Source organism: Saimiri boliviensis, chromosome 3 (genome assembly GCF_048565385.1).
Source record: "Saimiri boliviensis isolate mSaiBol1 chromosome 3, mSaiBol1.pri, whole genome shotgun sequence".
Lineage (NCBI taxonomy): Eukaryota > Metazoa > Chordata > Mammalia > Primates > Cebidae > Saimiri > Saimiri boliviensis.
This window is the reverse complement of record NC_133451.1, coordinates 47,425,802-47,453,221: the sequence shown is the minus strand read 5'-3', so window position 1 is coordinate 47,453,221 and position 27,420 is coordinate 47,425,802. Positions and strand designations below refer to the sequence as shown.

The 27,420-nt window shown below is 43.8% G+C and overlaps 1 protein-coding gene across 4 annotated transcripts; it reads left to right on the top strand.

Annotated features, from left to right (window-relative positions):
* Positions 1 to 4,354: 4,354 nt before the first annotated feature.
* On the top strand, positions 4,355 to 23,756 carry OCIAD2 (OCIA domain containing 2). Of its 4 annotated transcripts, none has more exons than XM_003933634.4 (7): positions 4,355 to 4,511; positions 6,675 to 6,802; positions 12,851 to 12,947; positions 15,223 to 15,276; positions 18,972 to 19,019; positions 20,164 to 20,281; positions 23,573 to 23,756. In XM_003933634.4, exons 2-7 carry the CDS (start codon positions 6,737 to 6,739, stop codon positions 23,652 to 23,654), a joined length of 465 nt encoding a protein of 154 aa, XP_003933683.1. In that variant the 5' UTR covers positions 4,355 to 4,511; positions 6,675 to 6,736; the 3' UTR covers positions 23,655 to 23,756. The 4 variants fall into 4 exon arrangements, with proteins under 4 accessions (XP_003933683.1, XP_039324364.1, XP_010342488.1 ...); XM_010344185.3 differs by lacking the exon at positions 4,355 to 4,511 and adding an exon at positions 8,483 to 8,615 and having other exon boundaries at positions 6,701 to 6,802; XM_039468430.2 differs by lacking the exon at positions 15,223 to 15,276.
* Positions 23,757 to 27,420: the final 3,664 nt, after the last annotated feature.

Sequence of the window (27,420 nt, the reverse complement as noted above, 5' to 3'; positions counted from 1 at the left end):
TTCATACAATGTGCCAGTTACTGAAAAAGATCAGTCCTTGACTGCCCTGACTGTCAAGGAGCTCACAGTCTAGAGAGAATGCCAATGAATGACATCAGTGGCTGTGATAGTGTGAGGACAGCCAAGGGACAGCAGGGCCACATTGCTCTGAAGCTGATCACTCTGGATCCCAGGCTCAAATTCTACTGTCGTTTCCTGGCTGTATGACTGAGTAAGTTATCAGCACCACTCAGGGGACTGCTGTGGGGATGAAGTTAAAAGACAATGAGAGCCTGGACAACATAACAAAACCCTGTCCCTACAAAAAAAAATAATTTTTTAAAATTAGCTGGTGTGGTGGTGCATGCCTGTAGTCTCAGCTACATGGGAGGCTGAGGCAAGAGGACTGCTTGAGCCTGGAGGTTGAGGCTGCTTGAGCCTGGAGGTTGACGCTGCAGTAAACTAGGATTATACCACTGCACTCCAGCCTGGGCAACAGAGAAAGACCCTGCCAAAAAAAAAGGGGGGGGAAGGGAAGGAAGGGGAGGGAGGGAGAAGAGCAGGGGTTGGGGAGGGGAGGGGGGAGGAGGGAAGGGAAGGGAAGGGAAGGGAAGACTCCATCTCTAAAAAGGAAAAAAAGAATAAGGTCATGGGAGACCAAAAGCACAGCTGACACATCGTATTTAAAGCATGTTAGCTATGCATGTTACATTTATGTACATATATATGCATAATAGATACATAGATAACACATATGCATAACAGGTATCCACTGCAGAGTGCAATGGGGACACGGAAGGTGAGAAACTAAACTTGAGTCTGCAAAGCTTCCAAGAGGAGGTGACCCCAGTGCTCAGTCTTCAAGAATGAGTCAGAGAGAGGTGGAGAAGCAGAGGGAGGCTGATTCAGGCTGACGCTCCAGTGCACATAAAAGCATGAAAGGAGAGAACATGAGTCACTCCAGAAGGCCCTGGGAGGGCCTCAGATAGATGCACTGGAGAGGCAGGCAGGAGCTGAATCACGCAGGGCCCTGCTAATGAATTCAGACCTTGCCTGAGGTCAGTCCAGGGCTGTGGAAAGAATTCAAGCTGGAACCTGCCATGGACGGTTTGGCACTTTTTAAATCAATCATGTTTTCATAGCATTAGCCAGTGATAACCAACTTCAGATCAGGTCATGATCCCAAGGCCCTGTAGAATGCTGAAGCAAAGTCTAAAAAAGGCTCTGTTGAGGGCCATAGATGTCTACGGCAATGTGTATTTATTCTACTTCTTTGGGAAGTGATAAAACCTTTGTGGAAAAGACTCATCTCTTTTTCTATTGAAAGTGCTGGAACAATACATGGACACATCAGATTTGAAAGTGCTGGAACAATACATGGACACATCAGATTTGCCCAACAAATACCAATTGGTCATAACTGATGCACATTACATGTGATGACTTCTAGCTATTTAAGGTAGTTAACGGACTATTTGGTGGCAAGTAGAGATGAGGGTGGGAGCATAGCAAGATATTGAAGGACACATGCCATTAGGGTATTTGTTAGAAGGTGGACTTCAGTGACATGGAGGACTGTTCATTTAAATCACAAAACCTATTAGAAAGCTGTTCTATTCAGATCGCAAAATGGCAGAAGCTTTTTCTGACTTCTGGTAATACAATGTGAAATTAGCAATAGAATTATATTCCCTTTAATTTGGAGGTAGAAAAAGGAGTGAAAAGAAAATCAGACACACTTTGGTGCGGGGAGGAACCAGTGAATCCATGGGGGAATGTGGTCTGGAGGATCTGCTAGGGAAATGAACCCTCCAAAACAACAGTATCTTGACAGTCATTGAACCCAGGCCCACTTATTCATTCATTCAGTCAACAAATATTTATTGAGCTCCTTCTAAATCTAAGATGCTACAAAATGGTGAACAAAACTGACTCCATATTGTTCTGTACCTCATGAAGATTACACTGAAGCAGGGAAAACAGGCTTTCTATAAATGAACACACTGATAAGCCCAAAATGAGTTGTGATAAGTGCTTTGAAGGAAAACAATAGTGCCCTGTGTGATAAGAAAGAAGAAAGGCCTGCCTTAAGCTGTTGTGGGAAGTAGAAAAGTTCCTTTTTAAAGTTTCCTTTTTTGTTAAAGAATAAATGTGCTTAACAACTTTGTTAAGTCCTATCCTATGTAGCTGTTAGACATGCCATGCTTACAGGCACATAGGACATTCTATGACCTTGTACTTTAACCAAGATATCTATGCTGGATGTGCTCACAGGCGTGTCCCAGCTCTCCATTGCTTTTAACTGTTTAGAAAAGTTTTAAGTTATTAGCCAATTGGGTTTTAGTTTAGATTGTGAGGTCTGGCTCCAGCCAACAGAAATCAGACCCAGCAGTAAGGATGACCCAAAATGCATAAGGGATAAATTTGTGTGTTTTCCTTTGTTCATTGTACTCTCATGGCAAGATGGCTAGTGAGGGTAGTCTTCCTCCAGGAAGTAAAAATTGCATTGCTGAAAAATCCTTTGTCTCAGTGCTAATTTTTCTTTGCCGCACCAAGTATCTGTTTCCAACAGAAGGGGTCCAGCAAAATTTTGCTGGGGAACAATCAAAAAGCAGAAGCAGGAAAAAGCCAGGACAGGACAGATTGGGAGAGTCTGCAGGGGGGTGGGGCAGGGGGGCTCAGGTGGAAAAGAGCTATGTGAATGTGAGGAGCAACAAGTCGGTGGTGTGGATGGGGGAGGCGTGAGGAAGAGGGGGCCACTGTGGAGAGGCAGAGACCACAGATACAGGGACCAATTTGCTCAGTAGGAAAAGGTGAGAAATGAAGAGGGCCTTCAATGGAACTCCACAGCCTCTCTCCAAGTCAACATACCAGGTCAGTACTGGTGGCTCAGCCCAGAAAAGGTTGTCAGCCACAGCTGGTGTAACTGTGTCCAGAGGTGTTTGAACCAGAGCCATTCCATCTTGAATAGGGACTGAGTAAAATAACGCTGAAACCTACTGGGCTACCTTCCCAGGTGGTGTGGCATTCATAGTCACAGGATGACATAGAAGGTCGGCAAAACATACAGGTCACAAAGACTTTGCTGATAAAACCGCAGTAAAGAAGCCGGCCAAAACCAATCAAAATCAAGATAGACATGAAAGTGACCTCTGGTCATCCTCACTGCCCATTAAATGCTAATTATAACGCATTATCATGATAAAAGACATTCCCACCAGGGCCATGACAGTTTACAAATGCCACTGCAACATCAGAAAGTTACCCCATATGGTCTAAAAAGTAAAGGAAACCTCAGTTCTGGGAATTGCCCATCTGTTTCCTGGAGAACTCATGAATAATCCACTTCTTATTTAGCATATAATCAAGAAATAACTAAGTATAATCAGTTGAGCTGCTCTGTCAGTAGAGTAGCCATTTCTTCTTCTTTTTTTTCTTTTTTCTTTTTTCTTTTCTTTCTTTTTTTTTTTTTTTTGAGATGGAGTCTTGCTCTGTCACTCAGGCTGGAGTGCAGTGGCACCATGTTGGCTGACTGCAACCTCTGCCCAGATTCAAGCGATTCTCCTGCCTCAGCCTCCCAAGTAGCTTGGATTGCAGGCGTGCACCATCACTCCTGGCTAAGTTTGGTTTGTTTTTAGTAGAGAGGGGGTTTCGCCATGTTGGTCAGGCTGGTCTTGAACTCCTGGGCTCAAGGGATCCACCTGGGTTGGCCTCCCAAAGTGGTGTGATTACAGGCGTGAGCGTCAGCCACAGCCCCCGGCCCGTTTCTTTACTTTCTTAATAAACTTATTCTCACTGTATGCACTCACCTTGAATTCTTTTTTGTGCGAAGTCCAAGAACTCTCGCTTGGGGTCTGGATCGAGACCCCTCTCCGATAACAACTGGTATCGGTATTAAAGTTTCCCCCAAATGTCAGCAGCTTCCCCCTACAAGTCAGAGTTAGGGAGAGACAGGAGGGAAGAGGGGCCCGACAAAGAGCAAAGGAAAGAGAAGGCCTGGGAGCCAAGCGGGCCTAGGGCGGACTCCAGACACCCCTGGCGGCCCGCACAACTCAGATGACCCGTCTGCGAAGCGGAGACCCCAACGGGGCGCGCCACCGGGCTGCGGAAAAGGAGTGCACGGGTGATGCCCACGCCTGGCCCAGGGAGCGGGCGCAATACGAGGCTCTTCGGGCTGCGATTGCTGGAGGAAGGGAGTCCTGTGGAAGACACAAAGGAACTAGAACCTACTCGGTGTCGGGACAAGCCTTGAGGGTTGCCGGGGGCGGGGAGGGGGGTCCGGCAGGAGCTGGGTTTCAGCCTGGGTTGCCCACGACAGCGAAAGCGACTGGCAGGTGGCGGTAGGGTGACTTCTTCAGCTTAAGTGCTTAGCGGGCAGGCGAAGGGGCGGAGCAAGAGAAGAAAACACAAAGGACCGGGAGGAAGCCGGGGAGACCGGTGGGGGCCGCGGGCCGCGGTGCAGTCGCGGGGGAGCGAGGCCTGCTGGGCTCGGCAACGGGGGACGCGACCTCGGAGGCGACCCGACCCCACAGGTGAGCCCCCGCCCCGAGGGGTGGGGACGGCGGTAGGGGGTGGCTTGGGGGAACGCGGAGCCGCGGGGCAGTCCTTTGAAGCCGGCACGGCGCAGCAGTGGCTGCCTCTCACTCTCACGAGGTTCGGACCCCGGCGGCTCCTGCGCGGGCTAGGGGCTGGGAGGCTTGGGGTGGCCCCGGCTGCCTCTGGCCGGGGACGGCGGCGGACTCCAGTAGGCTGACCCCTGCCCGGCTCTTCCGGCCGCATCAGAAAGTGCGGTGTCCCCAGCCCGTCGTCCAGCCCGGCAGGCCCCCTAGGTTCCAGGCCATTCTAAGAAGCACCCCCGACCCCCATGCTGGGGCGCGCTTTCTTAAGCACGTCCGCCAGTCAGCACCCCCGGGTCCCTTCCCCATCACTGAAGAAGCGGAGGGTCCCCGGACCACCCTAGGGTGAGGGGTGGGAGCTACACCTGCAGTCAAGACCTTCGGAAGGCTTGCTCTTAGGTGTGGACTGAGGACTAAGTGGATGCCAGGGGACCTGGCCACCGAAGCTGAGAGGTATCTTTGCTTTCTAATATAGGACAGTGGCCTACTGGCTAAGCAAAGATAATCTAGTTTGGCCTGGTGAGCAAACACTTCCTGGTAGTGCTCAGGAATTGGAAGGTGTGCAGGGCCTCTCTGACAGCCGCCCCTTCGTAGGCACAGACTCGCAGCGTGCTGGGTGCTGAGCGGGGCTTTATGGACCTATCCCTCATCCTCATCCTCGTCTTCATCTCTGCCACAGGCCCTCACCGTTGTGTGCATTATGCCCACTTAACAGAGGAGAAAGCTGAGGCACAGACGGAGGAAGTCGTTTGTACCAAAGCACAGGGATCGCAGGGGGAAAGAGTCAGGATTTGAACCCTGGTCTCTCGGACCCGGCACTTTCCTGTGAAGCGCACCATGCTGCCTCTGTAATCACATTAGGCACCTGTGATGAAACTTGGTGGGAGTATGGGTCCCTTTAGCTCAAATGCTTCAAAGTTTAGTAATTGATGTAGTAAACAGAATTGCGTATAAGAGGTTCATTTTGCAGAAGAAAAGCAGTAGTGGTGGAGTTCAGGGCTGCAGAATGCAGTGGCCACTCGGGGCAGGAGGAGGCTCAAAGTCCACCTGGATTATGTCCATCGTTGCCAAATCCAAGGTCCACTTTTCTAAGCCATGTGAAGGTGTTGATGATTCACTCCCTCCTTCAGGAATTCCCTCTCCTCTGTATCAGCTATTCCTTCTCAGTCACTTCCTTGGCCTGCTTTTTTGCTTTTCAAACTTTCTTTCTTCTCTTTTCGATATCCCCTGGGGTTCAATGTTCGTATTTCCAAATACTGTTTTTAGACACATTTGTTCAAGTTCCCTGCTCTCATGTCTATGATGGCAGTTCCCAAATTCATCTCTCTAGCCTACCCCTGTTCTGGAACTCCAGACCCAAATAGTCAAATACTAACAACTATTAACAGCTAATTCTGTTTGCCCCCACAGGCACCCAAATCCAACATTTCCAAACTCAAATTTAGCCTCTCTGTCAAAGATAGACAGAGCTGAGTTCCAGCCTGTGTTGCCACCAACAGCAAAAGTGACTGCCTGGTGGATATAGGATGACTTGGCCAGTTTAAGAGCTGGCAAATTTAGCATATCTATCAAAAACGCTGAATTCCCACGAGGGTCTTTGTTCAGGTCTCTGTAATTCCTTGCCCAGACTAGTGCACCACCTTCCAACCTGGTTCTCCTGTCCCAGAGTCCATCTGCCTTCCACAGATCCTCCTGAAAGCTTAGGGGTCCTAGTCCCTTTTGTGACCTGACGAGATGGAATGGACCATCCTTCCTTTCCTTCCCTAGCATCCTGTGCCTTCCTCAAGGGATCCCTTTTCATGTTGTATACTGTTGACTTGTCTGTCTCCCTCTGTGGACTGTGAATTCCTTCAGTAGTGATCCTGTCTCATCCTTCTTCATATCCCTAAACTGGCACGTAATCAACACTCAGTGCACAGTGTGATATTTCACTCTATTCTAAATCTGATCTGTCCCCCATGATGGACTAATGACAAAAGGAAAAAGTTTTCCAAATAACTCCAGTGGATCCTCAGGGTGCTTTTAAGCTTGATACAAACATTCAGTCATGGCATAGTGATTCTCTTCTATGGTCCTTAGACACTGGGTCAAGGAGTAAGCAGAGGATAATCAACTGGAAGGAGAGCAAGCACCAAGTCATCATGGCTTCAGTGTCTACTCGTGGAAACCAAGATAAAGATCCCCATTTGCCACCACCAAGCAAGCAGGTATACTTTTATCTTTATTGACCGATTTGTTGAGACAGGCTCTCACACTGTCACCCAGACTGGAGTGCAGTGGTGCAATTATGGCTCACTACAGCCTCGAACTGCTGGATTAAGCGATCCTCCTACTTGAGCTTCTCACTTAACTGGGATGACAGGTGCAGGCCACCATGCCTGGCTAATTATTTTTTTGTGGTTAGACATGAGTTCTCACTGTATTGCCCAAGCTGATCTCAAAGTCCTGGCCTCAATTAATCCTCCTATCTAGGCCTATTGAAATGCTGGGATTACAGGCATGAGCCACCATTCCTTATCAGGTATAGTTTTAATTGCAGGACCTGCCATCTAAAAAAATATATATCATACAGGATTTTTATTAAATTTCATCCTTAACCAGTATCTTATTTTTTTCAGTCTGGTACTTTGTTGGGTGGGCTTTTGAAAAAAAAAAAAAAAAAAAAAGCCGCTTTTCAAAGCAGCTGAAAAGTATGTTTTCAGCTGCTTTGAAAAGAAGCCTTTTAAAATTTTATTTACAAAATTCTTTCTTTTTACTCTTTCTTCTTTAGAATCCAGTCTTACAAACTCTTAGATGAACTGTCAGTGACTGAAAAGGTTTCTGATGGCAGAGCAAAACTCTTTATAGACTAACAGAATGATACATATTGCATTTATTCATTCATTCATTTATAGAGATGGGGTCCCATTATATTGCCCCCACAGGTCTCAAACTCCTGAGCTCAAATGATCCTCCCACCTCAGCCTCCCAAAGTGCTGGGATTACAGGCATGAGTCACCACACCTGGTGACATTTTGCTTTTTTTTTTTTTTTTACAATTTTATTACTCTGGGTAGTTGCACTAAGCCTATGCTGCTGACAGGTGTTACTGTTCAGGGTGGCAGAGTCTTTAATTACTAGTTAGCTAGCAAGTTGAGAACCCAAGTGTTAACGTGGAAACCATTTTCAACTTGTTAGGAATGGATACTGTGTATTTCAGGAATACATCAATGAACAAAAGAGAGCCCAGGCACAGTGGCTCATGCCTGTAATCCCAGCGCTTTGAGAGACCGAGGCGGGCAGATCACCTAAAGTTGAGAGTTCAAGGGCAGCCTGACCAATGCTATCTCATACAAAATTAGCCAGGCGTGGTGACGCATGCCCGTAATCCCAGCTACTCAGTAGGCTGAGGCAGGAGAATCACTTGAACCTGTGAGGCAGAGGTTGTGGTGAGCCGAGGTCATGCCATTGCACTCCAGCCTAGGCAACAAGAGCAAAACTCCATCTCTGATGGGTCAATAGCGTTCATATTCAAGCTGAAAATAGGATATGGAGGCAGTAATGTTTAAGGAGCAAAGTTTAGGTGAGGCAAACAGACAAATGATAGAAAGTCACGAGGAGAATTATTTGGATACCGGAGTTGCCTCCGTGAAATAGAGAGTCATCAAACATTCATTGCTATACAGAAAAGGATCCCCAGAGCTCCCTTTCTTTACTTTTCTTTTCTTTTCTTTTTTTTTTTTTGATATGGAGTCTCACTATGTTACCCAGGCTGGAGTGCAGTGGTGCCATCTCTGCTCACTGCAACCTCTACCTCCCCGGTTCAAGCAATTCTCCCACTTCAGTCTCCTGAGTAGCTGGGATTACAGGCACCCGCCACCACACCTGGCTAATTTTTGTATTTTTAGTAGAGACGAGATTTCACCATGTTGGCGAGGCTGATCTTGAACTCCTGACCTCAAGTGATCTGCCTGCCTCAGCCTTCCAAAGCGCTGGGATTACAGGCTGACTGCAGGACCGGAAGCAACTGTGATAGCCAGGGTATGTGCATTTGTTTATTAAGGGGAGGCAGTCCTTATTTCTGCCCCAGGCACAGCCGAGAGCAAGAGCAAATATTTATCCTGGGCATCTGGAGGCATGAATGTGCTAAGGAAGGAAGAAAAGTGGAGACTGAGAGCAGCTCCTTCTCCTGCTGCTGTGACTCACTCTTGGACTTACTGCACCTTTGCCCTGTGCCTTGCGGAGTTGCAGAGAGAGAATAGGGAGGTCGCTGGCTTGGGCTGCTTATAGAGCTCCACAGATGCTGGTGCCACAAGGTTTCTCCAACGCATTCATTGGCATCACACACGTAAAGTGCTTGGCCCAGGACCAGGCCCATACAAAGTGCTCAAGAAATGGTGACCATCATGCACATTGGCATCTACTACACAGAAAGTCTAAAAAAGACAGTGGCTAGATCAGCACAATCAAACTACACTTCAAGAGTTAAGGAGCTGCACTGCAACCAGAAAAACACAGGTTTTTACCCTGGAGATAAATGGCAAAGAAGCCACATACATAATTCACAAAGAAGGAAATACAAGTGTGACTTTTTTTTTTTTTTTTTTTTTTTTTTTTATGACAGAGTCATGTTCTGTTGCCCAGGCTGGAGTGCAATGGCGCAATTTCAGCTCACTGCAACCTCTGCATCCCAGGTTCTAGCAATTCCCTGCCTCAGCCTCCCAAGTAGCTGGGACTACAGGTGTACACCACTACGCCTGCTGCACCTGGCTAATTTTTTGTATTGTTTTAATAGAGACAGGGTTTCACCGTGTTGCCAGGCTGGTCTCAAAGTCCTTAGCTCAGGCAATTCACCCACCTCGGCCTCCCAAAGTGCTAGGATTACAAGTGTAAGCCACTGTGCCCAGCCTGTGACTTCTATAGTAAAGAAAAAGTTAAATTAAAAAAAAAAAATTAATGAGGCTAGGCATGGTGGCTCATACCTGTAAGCCTGGCACTTTGGGAAGTCAAAGGGGGACAATCACTTGAGGCCAGGAGTTCAAGACCAGCCTGAGAAACATAGTGAGATGCCCCCAGCTCTATATTTAAAAAAAAAAAAAAAAAAAAAAAAAAAAAAAAAAAAAAATTTTAATTAGTTGGGCAAAGTGGTGTGCATTTATAGTCCCAGCTACTCAGGAGACTGAGGTGGGAGGATTACTTGAGCCCAGGAGTTCGAGACTGCAGTGAACTATGATGGCACCACTCTACTCCAGCCTGGGTGACAGAGCGAGAACCTGTCTCTAAAAAAATAAAGTAAAATGGTCAAAATGGCAACTATTATACGTATTTTTCCACAAAAAATTAATGAGCCAATACAAAAAGATTACAACCCAGATCCAATTACAGGAATTGCCTGAAAACCAGAGAGAAGGGCAGTGTAGCTGAAGAATATGTAGAGATACTCAAACGCATTCGTTAGCAAAGAAGTAATTCCAAGTGTTACAAAATTCTTTCTTTTTGTGAGCCAAAGATTTCTTCATTTCTTGCATTTGAAGTACTCTTTAATGACATCCTTGGTCTGAGACTCCTTGCCATAGTCCTTTTTTTGGGCGACAGAGTTTTGCTCTGTCACCAGGCTGGAATGCAGCGGCCCAGTCTCAGCTCACTGCAACCGCCACCTCCCAGGTTCAAATGATTCTCCTGCCTCAGCCTCCAGAGTAGCTGGGACTACAGGCGCATGACACCATGCCCGGCTAATTTTTGTATTTTTTTAGTAGAGATGGGGTTTCACCATGCTGGCCAGGCTGGTCTTGATCTCTTCACCTTGTGATGCGCCCGCCTTGGCCTCCCAAAGTGCTGGGATGACAGGCGTGAGCCACCGCGCCTGGTCTCCTTGCCATAGTCCTTAACTACTACACAGCTGGCAACCAAGCACTTTACTAAGGTTCCTCTCTCTGTCAGTTTTACAGAGGGTTACACATTGCCCTAGTTTCTTGTTGTCATCAACCTTAATTAGGTTGATTTGGTGTTCAGCACAAAAGGCCTCTGCCAGCTTCACATGCAAAGGCTCCTCACAGTTGGATGCAAGCACACAAAGATGGGCTTGGTGCTTGTCTAAGGCTTTGGAAGCTTCGCGAATTCCACGTGCTAGGCCATCGTGGATGAGGGCGGTCTTCAGCACCTCGTGTATAGCAGTATTAACGTCCGATACATCTCCAGCAGCAATGCCTTCCTCGGCCACGGCCTCCGCTTCTACATGACTCGGCAGCGGCGGCAGGGAAAGAGCCAAACTTAGGTCTTTAACTTGCTTGGAATCGTCTTTACCTATGCCTAGCGGTTACACAGGCTACGTAGCCGGGAGGGAGTGTTCCGGCCCTGCGGGTAGGGCTGGAGACTGCGCAGCCATTGAGGAGAGCGGTCTAGCAACACTCGGTCACAGTAAGAATATACACGCCCTGGGCTTTACTTCTAGGTTCGTGTCTGAAAAATGTTCCCTCGTGGGTCCACAGGGGGAACATGAGGTGGTGGGGACTTGGAGGCATTGTGCAGAATTATACAGCTGTTAGAAGCAGCAGACTAGTTGGAGACAGCAACATGGATGGATCTTAAAAGCATGGAGCTGAGTTGAGAGGATTTTAAGAATCAAATATATAAAAAGATATATTCACCCAAGATAATGAATATTTCAAAAGAATGGATAGAAATAAAAGATTCGGCCGGGTTCGGTGAACCACGCCTGTAATCCAAGCACTTTGGGAGGCCGAGGCAGGCGGATCACGAGGTCAAGAGTTCAAGACCAGCCTAGCCAACATGATGAAACCCTGTCTCTACTAAAAATATAAAAATTAGCTGGGCATGGTGGCACATGCCTGTAATCCTAGCTACTCCGGAGGCTGAGCAGGAGAATTGCTTGGACCGGGACCCCAGAGGGGAGGTTGCAGTGAGCTGAGATCGCACCACTGCACTCCAACCTGGGCTGCAGAGCAAGACTCCATCTCAAAAGAAAAAAAAAGAAAAGAAAAGAAATAAAAGATCCAAGGATGTTATCGAAGAGTCCTTCAAATGCAAGAAATGAAGAAAGAAATCTTTGGCTCACGCCCCCCCCCCAAAAAAAAAAGAGAAAAGAAAAGAAAAGAAAGAAAGAAAAGGAAAAAACCACCCAGAATGATTGTGATGGCCAGAGGGGGGAAGGAGTGGAGAATGTGGAAGAGAGTGAGTGATTAAAACATATACACCAAGAAAGCAAAAGGAATGGTAAAAGATGGGAGTTGGTCTAGATGATAGCATATGAACTTGGTTTAAAAAAAAAAAAAAAAAAACACTGCAAGGCCAGGTGTGGTTTCTTATGCCTGTAATCCTAGCACTTTGGGAGGCCAGGGAGGACAGATTGCTTGAGCTCAGGAGCTGGAGGTCAGCCTGGGCAACGTGGCAAAACCCTATGGTCTCTATAGTCCTAGTTACTAGGGGAGCTGAGGCAGGAGGATCGCTTGAACCAGGAAGGTAGAGGCTACAGTGAGCCACGATCACAACACTGGACTGTAGCCCAGGTGACAAAGTGATACCCTGTCCAAAAAAAAAAAAAAAAAAAAAAAAAAAAAAAAAAAAAAAAAACACTGCTGAACACACAATTAAATTTTTTTAAATTTTTAATAAAGTCCAAAAAATACTACAGAACTAATCAAAATAGTTATGTCAACCGTGTCAATAGTTACACGAGAAATTATATGCACACCACTTATAAATGTGTTTAAAAAAGTGTCCAGATTAAAGTAAACTATGTCAACTAATAAAAAGCAGTCCATTGATGAGTTCACAGTCTAAAAATGCATACAGAAGTGCATATACATAGGTGCTCTGAGTGTGATGCCGGATGTCTAACTATTGTGCTGGGGAAAATCTCTCTCCTCACCCAGGAGACAATGTTCAGCTGGGTGTTAAGACCAGGCAGGCGAAGGGAGTATACAGCATTCTAGGTAAGTGAACCACGTAGAGGCATGGAGGTGGGGAAGGAAATGTGGCCTCAGCAGGGTTTCAGCCTCACCACAAATCTGCTGCCTGCACCAGTCAGTGAATCACTCTGAGTCTCCAGCTAGGATTCTTCTGTTGCCTAAGTCAATCAGCGTTCCCAGCGGGAAGGCACTCTTGGAACTGATCATTGCTTTAGGCTGCCTCTGGCACAGAATACACACTGTACAGCAAGTGAAAAGACCTCCCTGTTAACTTCCGGAGAAAACAGAAATCAAAGAGTGTGATTTTCAGATGGTCTCAGTTAGCTCACCATGTAATTTTCCTTACAGAGCCTGTTGTTTTGTCCAAAATCAAAACTGCACATCCACAGAGCAGAGATCTCAAAGATTATGCGAGAGTGTCAGGAAGAAAGTTTCTGGAAGAGAGGTAATTGCACCTAACAGTGTATTTGTGGCAGCAAACTGCCTAGATATCATATTAGAATTGTGGTAATGACTTACTTTTGAGCAGGGACTTTGCATAACTGTCTGAAGAACTTTGATATTTGGAGTTGTTTAGAGTTTAAATCCAGGTTCATTCCTTATTTAGAACAGAGATAATATCTGATTAAGGAGCTCTTTACCTCACTTAGCAAAAGGTGATGCACATGTAACTCTTCCCTTCACCAAGAACATGTGACCAAGAACGCACACCAAGACTGTTATTGATAATTTGTTGACTCCCAAAGAGTGGACCTTTCTAATTTCTACTAGACTCTAAGCTTCATGGAGTTCAGAAATAATGTCAGGTTGGTCTGGAACTTCATCCTAGAGCCTCACACAGTGCCCCATTCATAGAAAATACCTAATCGATATTTGTCGAATGAATGAAAAATGGCTGCGTTCCATTAATACTTCTCTTACACTGTCTCTGAAATAACATTTTCAGCTGAGTCACTTCCTCTTTCTGAGCCTGCCTCACATAAGACAAGGGTGTGAATTCAGGCTGTGTATTAAGATCTCTTCCAATTTAAAAAAATGTGTGATTCAGCATTGGAAAATGGCATAGTACAGCCTGTAGATATGGTCTCAATATTTTGCAACATGGCTCATGTGTGGATAATTTATAGTTTGAAACACTCATTTTGATTTCTTAAGTATTCAAATTTAGTATCACTTGTTTTAGAAATAACACTCTCAGGTCAAGCGCAGTGGATTATGCCTGTAATCCCAGCACTTTGAGAGGCTGAGGTGGGTGAAACATGAGGTCAGGAGTTCAAGACCAGCCTGCCTAACATGGTTAAACCCCATCTCTACTAAAAATGCAAAAATTAGCTGGGCATGGTGGTAGGTGCCTGTAATCCCAGCTACTTGGGAGTCTGAGGCAATAGAATTGCTTGAAACCAGGAGGCAGAAGTTGCATTGAGCCAAGATCATGCCACTGCACTCCAGCCTGGGCAACAAAGCAAGACTCCACCTCAAAAAAAAAAAAAAAAAAAAGAAAAAAAGGAAAGAAAGAAAGAACACCCTCTATAAGTTGATGTTTATTATACATTATAGGATTACTGATTGTGCTTCCAGAAATTCATTCCAAAAATTTAATTGGGCCCTAGTAGATTAACACTTCAGTATGACCTATTTGCCCACTATGGGGTAGCTATGAGTGGAAAAATTGGTTGCTATTTGATTTGTCCTGGTTGAACTAGAAAGAGCTACATGTTTATTACTACTCTCTGCTTTTGAAAGAAGTCATCTGACACATTTTGATGGACAGAACTAGAAACTGCTTTTCCCAGACTAAATTTCCTGTTTTAAAATTGTAGCTAAACATTACATATGTTTAACGTGAATATAGTCATCTTGTAATCTTTAATTTGGATCATTGGGCAAATCCAAATTGTAAGAGAAAATGTCATTAAAAAGAAAAAGAAAGGCAAGGAACTGTCCTAGACTAAAGCAGATAGGAGAGTATGTGTAACATATGATCCCTGAATTTCTGAATTGGAAAAAAACCCACAGCTATTGGCTGACAGCTATTGGGCCAATTGGAGAGATTTGAATAACAATTTCGTTTAAGTTAATATATTTTTTCTTGAGTATGAGTGTTCAATTTTGATCATGCTAATGGCGGTGTAACTACGTGCAGAAGCATTCTCGTTATTAGACGACACCTGCTGAAGTATTTAGTTACAAAGAGTCATAATGTTTGCAAATTTCACATGGCTCAGAAAAAAAGGAAAAATTTGAAAATGATAAAGCAAATTTGGAAAAATGTTCACAATTAATGAATCCAGATGAAGGGTATGTAGGAGTTTATTATATTGCTTTTTAACATTTATGTAGGATTGAACATTTCAAAATACACACATAGCTAAAGGCAGCTCCCAAATTCAACAGGTAAATATTCTTATATCCTAAGATGCCTTTATTATATGTAATGCTTAGAATCTGGTGCATGTTGGCATTCATTACAAGCGGATGTCAGAGATGAAGTAGCGTAGCGTTCAAATTAATGCTGTGCCTCAGGGTGAGTGACTGAGGAAGATTCCAAGAAAATTCTCCACGCTGCACTTAATAAATATTTGTTAGTAAAATAACAAACGAATAAAATTTCACTGACAAAGAAGGTAAGAGAAAAAGCTCAGGGTGGTAATTCTCCGTAACTTCTAGGTGAGGTGCCGATTTTTAAAACACCAACATTAAAGGGCGTTTTTGCCTTACAGCTCTGCCTCTTTCTCTTGTAAGCATGCTTGTCACCCAGGGACTGGTCTACCAAGGTGAGATTCTACATTTGTTAAATAATCCAATTTCAGAGAGCCCAGTTTTCTGCGACCCTCCTGGCAGCTTTTTGGCCCCTGGCACTTATTTTTCGGGGAAGGATTTATTTATGCAGACTTCTTCCTATTTGTAGCCTGAGTCCCCATCTCCCCAGAAAGCATACTAATCCCCAGAACTAGTGAATACATTGGGTTACCTGGCAAAAGGAAATCAAAGTCGTAGATGGAATTAAGGTTGTTAATCACCTGACCTTAAAATAGGGAGCGTATCCTGGGTGATCCAGGTGGGCCTGGTGTAATTGAAAGGGTCCTTAAAAGTGAGAGACGGGGTCTGAAGGTGGAATGAGACGTGGCAATCTGAGAACTCAGCTCAACATTGTTGGACCTGAAGATGGAGGAAAGGGCCATGAGCGAAGGATTGTGGGCAGCCTCAAGAAGCTAGAAAGGCACGCCCTCCAGCCTCCAGGTAGGAAGGCAGTCCACGTAAGGAATGCAGTTGAGACCTTGGTTTTCATCTGGTGAGACCCATTGTGGATGTCTGACCTCAAGAACTGTAAGATAATAAATTTGCTTTGTTTACAGAGAAGAGAAGCAATCCCACGCCTTTCTCTGTGCCGGAGTGCTGTGTCTTTCAGGGCCTCTGTATATAGTTAGACAGATGGCTCCCTGTACAAATAAGGATGCTCCAGGGAGGGGGTAGGAAGCTGAAATCCACCCCAACCTGTGTCCACCACGCCATTTCTTTTGGCAAGAGGCTGCATCTGCCTGAGGTGGGCACTCTGTCTCCTCCATAGAAGATTCTGTAAGGACCAGCCGCTCCTCGTACCTCCCCACACAACCACTCCCTGCCTTAGTGTTTTCCTGTTTTCCTCTCTATTCTTTCTTCTTCATCTCCTCCCTGTCTCCACCTGACTAGAGAGCCCAGAGACTTTGCTTAGTCCCCAAGTGACAAGAAGGCACCTTATCCCCCTTTTTTTTTTTTTTTTTTTTTTTTTTTGGGACGGAGTTTCGCTCTTGCTACCCAGGCTGGAGTGCAATGGCGCGATCTCGGTTCACCGCAACCTCCGCCTCCTGGATTCAGGCAATTCTCCTGCCTCAGCCTCCTGAGTAGCTGGGATTACAGGCACGCGCCACCATGCCGAGCTACTTTTTTGTATTTTTAGTAGAGACGGGGTTTCACCATGTTGACCAGGATGGTCTCGATCTCTCGACCTCGTGATCCACCTGCCTCGGCCTCCCAAAGTGCTGGGATTACAGGCTTGAGCCACCGCGCCTGGCTGTTTAAGCCCATTTTATCTAACACGGCTAATTGCCAGGATTTTGCTTTACTTTTTATTTGTTTTAAATGACACAAGGTCTTGCTATGTTGCCCAAGCTGGTCTCAAACTCTTGGTCTCAAGTAATCCTCCTCCTTTAACCTCCTTGAGTAGCTAGGATTATAGGTACATGCCACCATGCCTGGCTTCTGATTACCAGGATTTTATGGGAGTCTTGGGGTTTTGTTTTGTGGGGTTTTTGTTTATTCATTTTTGAGACAGGGTCTCACTCTGTCATCCAGTGCAGTGATAAAATAGTGGCTCCCTGAAGTCTCAACCTCCCAGGCTCAAGTGATGCTCCCACTTGAGCTTCCCAAGTAACTGGGTCTATAGACACATGCCATCACACCCAGATAATTTTTTTAAAAATTTCTTCAGAGACAGTGTCTCACTATATTGCCCAGGCTGATCTCAAACTCCACACTCAAGTGATCCTCCAGCCTCAGCCTCCCAAAGTGCTAATATTACAGGGGGAAGTCACCCAGACTTGATTACTGTGATTTTAAAAGGAACATTTGTACTCAGTAACTATAAGGAAGAAATCCTCGTTCTTTTCTGGGTCTTAAAAACCACATGTCGCATATCTAGGAGAATCCCACTTTGACCAATACCATTCTTGTCCATAAAGGTCATGTATTAAATATGATTTTATTTTTATAACTTGAAGATAGCTTTTTGTAGAAGTAATGAACATTTTTAGATCATTTTTTACACAAATAAAAATATGTGGGCTGGGACATATACGGAGATTATGGGGGGTTTTTGGGGTTGTTTGTTTTTGAGACAGAGTCTTGCTCTGTTGCTCAGGCTGGAGTGCAGTGGCCTGATTTTGGCTCACTGCAACTTCCACCGGCTGGTTCAAGCAATTCTCCTACTGCAACTTCCCTAGTAGCTGGGATTGCAGGCGTGTACTACCACATCCGGCTAATTTTTGTATTTTTAGTAGAGACGGAGTTTCACCATGTTGGCCAGGCTGGTCTCATACTCCTGACCTCAAGTGATCCGCCCACCTCAGCCTCCCAAAGTGCTAAGATTGCAGGCATGAGCCACCGCACTCAGCCAGGATTATGTTTTATAAGTATTAAGCTACTTCAATTCTACTGCTTGTGGTGTGAATGTCCCCTTCAAAACTCAGGTTGAAATATAACTACCATTGTAACAGTATTAAGAGATGGGGCCTTTAAGAGGTTAAGTTATGAAGGCTCCACCCTCCTACATTGAGTAATACTATTATCATGGGAATAGTTCCTGATAACGAGGATGCATTCAGCCTCTTGCTCTTCGTTTCCTGCACTTCCTTGCCATGGGATAACCCTGACTAGATGCCAGCTCTCTGCTCTTGGACTTCCCAGCCTCCAGAACTGTGAGCCAAGTGAACTTCTGTTCTTTATAAATTATGCAGCCTGTGGTATTCTGTTATAGCAGCAGAAAACAGACCAAGACATCTACCATGTTTTGCATCTATGCTAATATATTTTTTCAGAGCTTGGTATCAGTTTTCTACAACTTCTCTAACAAATCACCACAAACACAGTGACTTAAAACAACACGAATGTATTATCCTGCAGTTTTGGGAAGTCAGAATTCTGAAACGGGTCTCACGGGGCTGAAATCAAGGTGTCGGCCCAGCTGTGTTCCTTCTGAAGGCTCTTGGGCTTCCTTTTCCTCTCCAGCTTCCAGAACCACCCATATTTCTTAACCGATGGGCCCTTCCTATGATCGTAAAGTCCACAACATTGAGCCAAGTTCTTCTCTTGCTGCCATCTCTCTGGTCCATCACCAGTTTCCTCTTCCACACTGAAGGATCACATTGGACCCACCCGGATCCTCTATCTAAAGTTATTAGCAACATTAGTTCCATTTTCCACCTAATCCCCATTTTGTGACATAATATATTCACCTTTTCCAGGAATTCGGACTTGGGTATCTCTAGAAGGCCATTGTTCTAACTACCATGAGTTGTACTGTTTGCATTGTAAAATAGTGATATGTGAATGTGCACATGGAAACTTTCTATGTTGAGTTGATTAAAAGGGAAAGAGGATGACTAATGTCTTTGAACACTGTTGTTAGCCCTGCCTTTGCTTGATGTCTTTGAATCAGTCTTGAATTGTCTGTTTCATATTATTTTTCTGCATCTTAAAGCTAATATTTGTAATTTAGCTAAAATGACTATCTGGGAGTTAAAGTCAACTGAGAATTGAATCATAGCTCTTTTAAGATCATCTTTTTAAAGTCAGAATATGTATACATTTAAGAAATTTTATATCTTAAATTTTGGAGGTTTCTTTATACTTTAAGAATAACTTATAATTTATAACTTATAACTTAAATAAATTATAAAATGAAATAATACTGTATTTCTGTATTACTCCTTAGGTTATTTGGCAGCTAATCCTAGATTTGGATCATTGCCCAAAGTTGCCCGTAAGTCATAGAAATAAAAAAGCAAGCAGGCGTGGTGGCTCACATCTGTAATCTCAGCTCTTTGGGAGGCTGAGGCGGGTGGGTTGCTTGAGTCCAGGAGTTCGAGACCAGCCTGGGCAACATGGTGAAACCTTGTATCTATTTTAAAAAATAATAATAAATAAATAAAAATTTTAAAAGCAGATTCATTTTGGGGAACAAAAGACATTACTAGCAACTGGAGATATGAATTTCCAGCCTAACTAAACTGCCTGTATTGACTTTTTGAAAAATCAGCCTCTATTTTCTGCCACTCTGCATTTCTTAGTTCATTCAACACTTTCTGATATACAGCTTAGCAGTAGGGACTTCTCCTTAGACCATCGTTAAAGCACGGACTGAGAGGGACTGGCAGGATATACAATGAGATTATCAACAGCAGAGCCTCTGAATGATACATCCTTTAGGGATTTTTATTTTCTTCTTTTGGCCTGTCCACTCTTTTCAAAATATTTTCTACAATACATATAAAAAATGAGTAATTTTTGAGAACTGGGGGATTTCTAAGAATAGATTTACTGCAAACTTGGGGTTTCATCTTCTTCCACCTGTATCAATAGATCTTTTATGTATAAAAAGGACACATTCCAGTTGAGAGTCTGAAATTGCATTTATTCCTAGCAGGAGAGAGAGGTTCGAGATCGCTTCCATAGGAGGGTCCCTCTCCCTCTGACCTCTCTCCTATAGGCAAGATGGACTGAAGCTCTCCACTACTCCAAGGCCATAAGGAAGATTGGGGGTGTTTCTACCCAGTGATTTGGAGGCTGTATATAGCCACAACCCAGACCCCACCTTCCCCTGCCCTGGTGGTCTCAACCATTTTCTTGACAGGTGGGCCCTCTTCTGGCCGGCTGTCTCCAGGACAGCACTCTGGCTTGCTCTGTCCTGGCCCTTCTACCACCAGTTCAAAGCTGAGATCAGGAAGTCTCCAGTTTCCAATCCTGCTCATTTTAAATAGAGACTTCATTCTCAGAGTCTTCATTCATTGATGTAGCATGGTCCTTTTAATTTTAAAATTGCTAGCATTAACTTTTAAAGCTCTAGAAGATAACTAATGGAGAGGATTCTCAACCTTTAAATGATCTCTCCCAACCTGATTTCACAGTTGCTGGTCTCTTGGGATTTGGCCTTGGAAAGCTGTCATACATAGGAGCATGCCAGAGTAAATTCCATTTTTTTGAAGATCAACTTCGTGGGGCTGGTTTTGGTCCACAGCATAACAGGTTTGTAATCTATTTGATTGAGGGATTGTAATGTAGTTATAAAAATTAAATGAAAGATTACTCACCATAATATTAAACACAGTTTTTAAAATTCACATGTTAAAAAAGTTTTAACTCCCAGGTTTAAAGTTGTTGCTACCCAACTTCAAAAATAACTCTGTTATTACACTTACTTACCTATTTCATTTGTTGCATAAATATTTTATGGGTACCTACTGTGTGCAAATCATTGTGCAAGTTTCCAAAGAATTTCTTGGCCAGGTGTGGTGGCTTACACCTGTAATCCCAGCACTTTGGGAGGCCGAAGCAGGTGAATCACCTGAGGTCAGGAGTTTGAGGCCAGCCTTGCCAACATGGTGAAACCCCATCTCTACTAAAAATACAAAAATAAGCCTGGCATGGTGACGCATGCCTGCCATCCCAGCTACTAGTGGGGCTGAGGCAGGAGCATTGCTTGAACCTGGGAGGCGGACGTTGCAGTAAGCTGAGATCATGCCACTGCACTCCAGCCTGGGCAACAAAGTGAGACTCCTTCTCAGAAAAACAAACAAACAAAAAAGGAATTCCTCAATGAGCAGATATGGCTTTCACCATCACAGAGTCACATAAAACTTTAACAGTTTCTAGGCCGGGTGCAGTGGCTCACGCCTGTAATCCCAGCTACTTGGGAGGCTGAGGCAGGAGAATTGCTTGAACCCAGGAGGCAGAGGTTGTGGTGAGCCGAGATCGCGCCGTTGCACTCCAGCCTGGGCAACAAGAACGAAACCCATCTCAAAAAAAAATAATCAACAAAAACAAAAACAAAAAAAAACTTAACATTGTTTCCTTTACTGCAGGGCTCCTCGGAGCTGCTACTATGTTAATACTGTATATACCATTATTTTCTAGAGGGGAAATAAGCAGTACGACTTTGGAGTTAATGGCATCACTTCTGCTGTTACAGTACTTAGGTTGAAAACCAGTCTACCACTTACTAAGCTGTGTGACCCTGCAAGTTTCTTAAGCTCTCTGATCTTCAGTTTTTTTATGTGTACAAAATGGCAATCAGGATAGTTTTTATGAGATGTAAAGAATAGAAATGATTATTCATGACTCTCAGTAAGTGCTCAGTAAACATGAGCTATTTCTACTATTTCTGCCATAGTAGTTACAAGCTAATGTTGAGGACACATTTCTCTAGAGACCCCCTTGCTGGTCACAGTGGGTTCTATCTAAGAAGCAGCACAATATGGCGAAAACAAACTGGACTGGAAGTCAAAACGCTCAAGTTCCTTTTCTAATTATGTGACTGGAAAGCCATGTTCCCTAGTCCTGGAGTGATAGATGGAAACTTCAATACTGTCTCTTTTTGATGAGCTGCATGAGACCCAGAGAGCTTCAGAGACCTTCTGAAGGTGACATCGTTAGCAGTGGGTGGAAAAGGGTCTCTCACCTCAGATCATCTGTTTTCCAAACCCTTACTTTTCCCATTACAGAAGCAAGGCCACCAGTGCATCATTAATTCCGTATTTTCAGACAACACCAACAACTATAGTTCATCCTTGCAAAGTTATGTTTTAGAGTCAGCTTGCTGGGGAGGAATTGATCACATGATTCTGGTCTGTGTAAGCAAGTAGGAAAAAGTAGCATACATAAAGGAGAGAATTGTGTTGACTACTTCCTTTTCAATTTCAGGAATGTCTTTTGCAATTAACCAACTTTGGATTTCAGAATAATTGTGAACACAGGACTGAAATCTACATTTTTCAGACAATGTCCATTGTGAAAGGAGGTGATTGAAGTAACTAGTTTCTAGGGCTCCTTTAAGCTCTGGTTTCTGTGGTTTCATTTTGCCTTCCCACTGCCAGCCACAGAAGCCCCACTCTGGTCTTGCATTTGCAGCTGGTAACCAATTGCTGTGCCCTATGTGAAGTGCCATTACCAGCACATCTAAAAGGCAATAATGCACAAAGTTATTTGATTTTCTAGTTAAGGGAAAGTAGAGTGGGGCACTTGACTAAGTTGAGGTTGAGGAGAGAGTTAAGGAATAGGCATTAAGGAGGACTGCTTGGAGGAGGTGATGATGCTTGACTTGAATCTTAGTAGATTCAAGTAGTAGGAACTATAGCAGAAGGTATGACAAGAGGAGATATAGCAGGAGCTATGGCTACAGTAGGAGCTATAGCAAGGTTGAAGAAGGGGATTCTAGTCCAGGAGTAGTACGTAGACAGGGGAAATTTTCATTATTAAAGGGAATCATAAATACATCTTATGGCTGGAGCATAAAGAGCTATTGGGAAAGGCAGATAACAAGCTGGAAGTCCAGGCATGTAGATGTCAGCTCCTGGAGGAATTTATGCCATGCTTAAGGATTTTTTTCATTCTCAAAGCAATGGGGGGAAATAAGTGAGAGAAAGGGGCTCCTCATCCACATGTTCAGGGTTTTATAATAGCAGTTTGTGGCCTTGCTACCTTTCAAGTAATCCTTCCCACCCAAGCCAGATTGAATGAGTTTTCTATCATTCAAAACACAACCTATCACTGCCCTGCATAAATAAAGTCATCCTGTTGCAAAGTCCTCATAGTAGTAGATGTTCAATAAATGTTTGTGGAATTTGTAAGATTATAAAACTTTAATGCAAGGAGGGAGTCGAGGACATCTATTCCGTATTCAAATGTTAATATTATTCTAGAAGGAAGCTGTGCATTTTTCCTGGTGTCCTAAGGGAATACCAAGGGAAAGTTAGGCAAACTATAAGCCAGAAATTCTGGAAGTATCATTATTTTTTTAATTTAAAAAATTATGTGTGTATATATGTGCACATGTGTGTCTGTCCAAACTTAACTCTATAGGCATATAGTCCAATCCTGGATCAATGCATTGTATATTTTTAATTTTTATGCTATTGTTAGAAATCACTCAAATTTAAAAATAATTAATATGTTCAACCCCTGCTGGACCCTGACCACAAATACAACCATCTGTTTCAGTATAAAGCTCATTCTTTGCTTTTAGGGGCATGAAATTCTGGGGTCATAAACCAAGCAACAACTCCTATTATTTCTGGAAAAACAATATCTCTAATATTGTGTTGAGGCCAGGTGCAGTGGTTCACACCTATATTCTCAGATACTAGAGAGGGTTGGGTGGGAGGATCCCTTGATCCCAGTGGTTCAAGACCAGCCTGGGAAACAAGTCTTTTTTAAAAAAGACTTTTTAAGTTAAAATAATAATAATAATAATAATAATAATAAGGCTAGAGCTTCCAGTGTCAAAGTACAAACCACTGTCTATTTTTGCTTCTCTTCTAGGCACTGCCTGCTTACCTGTGAGGAATGCAAAATAAAACATGGATTAAGTGAGAAGGGAGACTCTCAGCCTTCGGCTTCCTAAACTCTGTGTCTCTGACTTTCAAAGTTTTTTAAACCTCTGAATTTGTACACATTTAAAATTTCAAGTGTACTTTAAAATAAAATACTTCTAATGGAACAAAAACCTTGTGTCTCTCACTTACTGAAACATATTCGGTGGAAGCTCTCAGGTAAACTGAGCATTACATGTTTTTCTGCTCTTTAAGATCATGTTGGGGCTGGGCACAGTGCTCATACCTATGATCCCAGCACTTTAGGAGGCTGAGGCGGGCAGATTATTTGAGGTCAGGAGTTTGTGACTAGCTTGGCCAACATGGTTAAACCCTGTCTCTACTAAAAATATAAAAATTAGCTGGGCATGATGGTGCACACCTGCAATTCCACCTACTGAGAGGAAGGCTGAGGCAGGAGAAACGCTTGAACCTGGAGGGTGGAAGTTGCAGGGAGCAGAGGTTGTGCCACTGCACTCCAGCCTGGGTGGCAGAGCTAGACTCCGTCTCAAAAAAAAAGAACGTTAGGAATCCTCACACACTCACACAAATGACATTTCACCTCCCCTGCTTACAGCTCAAAAAGAGAGTTAAGTCATCACAGATTAATGTCTATCCTTTCTTTTACTTTGCTTTTTTTCCCCAGTGTTTTAAGTTCTCTGGTAGAGCACAGGAGTGAATGTTGAAGAAGTTAGGAAGTCATGATTCCAAGAAAATTAATGTGTATGGAGATAGAAACAGGACAAGAATATGTCTTACACGTATGAGAAGTGCTTCCTAAAATGTAGGGCAACATTTTTCACTTAGTGAGAAGTGTTTTATTGCAAAGGGTTATAATATGAATCAACTGTTCTTTCAGTGCTCCGGGTGGCCTTATGGTTCAACAGCATGGTGGAGTTTTAGAAATAACCATTGTCTTTTTTTTGGGACAGGGTCTTGCTGTATCGCCCAGACTGGAGTGCAGTGGCATGATTCTAGCTCACTGCAGGTCAAGCCACCCTCCCACCTCAGCCTCCCAAGTAGCTGGAACTGCAGGTGTGCGCCACCATGCCTGGCTACTTTTGTAGTTTTTGTAGAGATGGGATTTTGCCATGTTTCCCAAACTGGTATTGAACTCCTGAGCTCAAGCAAACCGCCCACCTCTGCCTCCTGAAGTGCTGGAATTACAGGTGTGAGCCACTGGGCCTGGCCTCATTGTCTTTAGGTTACCTGCTTAACCCTTGCTTGTGGTCAGCCCTCAAGAATGGGGTTCTTTTATATACTACTAGTGGCCTGAAACAAGAAACACAACTTCCCAAACTGTCTCTCGTTTCTACCAAGGAACAGCTTATTTATGGGAGAATCACTGGAATAATTAATACTTAATACATGGAATGATAAACAGAATTTTAGGGAGTTCAGAGGCAGCCAATGCAACTCCAAGGGTTGGACTCCTATTCTCCTGTCAAACTTGTTGCATGAAAACAACAAAAATCCGGGCCTGGTGGCTCACACCTATAATCCCAGCACTTTGGGATGCCAAGGAGGACAGATCACTGGGAGACCAGGAGTTTGAGACCAGCCTGGCCAACATAGTGAAACTCTGTCTCTACGAAAAATACAAAAATTAGTCAGGCATGGTGGCATGTGCCTGTAATCCCAGCTACTGGGAAGGCTGAGGCACGAGAATCTCTTGAACTGGAGAGGCAGAGGTTGCAGTGAGCTGAAATCACACCACTGCACTCCACTCTGGGTGACAGAGTGAGACACTGTCTCAAAAAAAAAAAAAAAAAAAAAAAAAAAATTAAGAAAGAAAACCAGAAATCCTTCCATATGGGAACCTTTGTTTTATATATGACAGATTGTCTGAGCCCTACACAAAAACTACTCTCGCATCATTGCAACTTCTCAGGGGAATGCTTTATATATGTATCACCGTTCATATCAATATATATATATAGGTCAGGCTCAGTGGCTCACGCCTGTAATCTCAGCACTTTGGAAGACTGAGGTGGGTGGATCGTGGCTCACGCCTGTAATCTCAGCACTTTGGAAGACTGAGGTGGGTGGATCACTTGAGGTCAGGAGTTTGAGAGCAGCCTGGCCAACATGGTAATACTCTGCCTCTACTAAAAATACAAAAATCAGCAGGATGTGGTGGCATGTGCCGGTAGTCCCAGCTACTCAGGAGGCTGAGGCAGAATCACTTGAACCTGGGAGGTGGAGGTTGCAGTGAGCCAAGATCGTGCCACTGTACTCCAGCCTGGGCAACAGAGTGAGACTCTGTCTCAAAAAAATAAATTAATTAATTAATTTAAATATATATATATATATATATATATGGTGTGTGTATGTACATGTTTGGGTTTTACTTAATATATCTTGAAACTTGTATCATGGGAGTTGAAAGGGAAACTTCATTAAAAGCTAATCATTTACATGAAATATTTTATTTTAAACATCAAATTATTCAGAAGTTTTAATTTTTACGTGCACATTAAGTGTAAGCCTCTTTTTTTTTTATTTTTTTGAGACGAAGTTTCACTCTTGTTACCCAGGATGGAATGCAATGGTGCGATCTCGGCTCACCGCAACCTCCGCCTCCTGGGTTCAGGCAATTCTCCTGCCTCAGCCTCCTGAGTAGCTGGGATTACAGGCACGCGCCACCATACCCAGCTAATTTTTTTTTTTTAATTTTTTTTTTTATTTTTAGTAGATACGGGGTTTCACCATGTTGACCAGGATGGTCTTGATCTCCTGACCTCGTGATCCACCCGCCTTGGCCTCCCAAAGTGCTGGGATTACAGGCTTGAGCCACCGCGCCCAGCCCAAGCCTCTTTTTTATATTATGGATCCTATTTTTTCAGTCAATAAAGTTTTATTTCTATAAATCAGAATGCAAAGCCAAAATCCTACCATCTTAAATGCAAGTTTTAACTCCTGGCTCGGTTAACTAGTAGTTAGTGACTCTTCGTGATCTCAGCTATTGGCAAAAATTTAGAATTGGGTTCATCTATTTCCTGCTTCCCAGAAAATTATTTCCCAGAGATCAGAACATTTTACATTGCTTAGCACAGCAAGTCAATGTAAAAAATCTATCCCAAGGTACTGGGGAAAGATACATTTATTATTGTTGAAAGGAGCATTGTTTTAACTGCTGACATCTTCATAGTTCTTCTCAATCAAATTGGGTTTATTGCTTGGGCTTTCTACTTTTCCTACGTAGAAAAGTTATTCACTGAAGCAGTTTATCATGGCGATCTATCTTAGTGTGAAAGAAAATCAATAAGGAAAAAACTGGAAGTTCATCCAAGAAGCTTTGATTATTCTGCTGCCTATCTTTTTTTTTTTTTTTTTTTTTTTTTGAGATAGAATCTCACTCTGTCACCCAGGCTGGTGGGCAGTGGCACAATCTTGACTCACTGCAACCTCGGCTTCCCAGGTTTAAGTGATTCTCTTGCCTCAGCCTCCTCAGTAGCTGAGATTACAGGCATGCATCACCAGGGCCAGCTAATTTTTTGGCATTTTTAGTGGAAGCAGGGTTTTGCCACGTTGGCCAGGCTGGTCTCGAACTCCTGACCTCAAGCAATCTACCCACCCTGGCCTCCCAAAGTGATAGGATTACAAGCGTGAGCCACCACACCCAGCTGCCTATCTATTGTACATATTAGAAAGCTAGTACTTAGGGCAGAATGTCTGTTTCTTGTGTTAAAGGAACAGCACCTGACTTTTGGCATTTCACCATTACCAACACTCATCACCATGCTGGTCACAAGCTTATGAAAGCAGTACCTTCATAATAAAAAACCGTAACAAAAA

Bases quoted from the DNA above. Each gene is read 5' to 3' on its own strand.
- OCIAD2 (XM_003933634.4), top strand. From the start codon at position 6,737: ATGGCTTCAGTGTCTACTCGTGGAAACCAAGATAAAGATCCCCATTTG. The intron at 15,277-18,971 runs GTGAGATTCTAC...ATTACTCCTTAG, and splicing joins CCAGGGACTGGTCTACCAAG to GTTATTTGGCAGCTAATCCT. The intron at 20,282-23,572 runs GTTTGTAATCTA...CTTCTCTTCTAG, and splicing joins TTTGGTCCACAGCATAACAG to GCACTGCCTGCTTACCTGTG.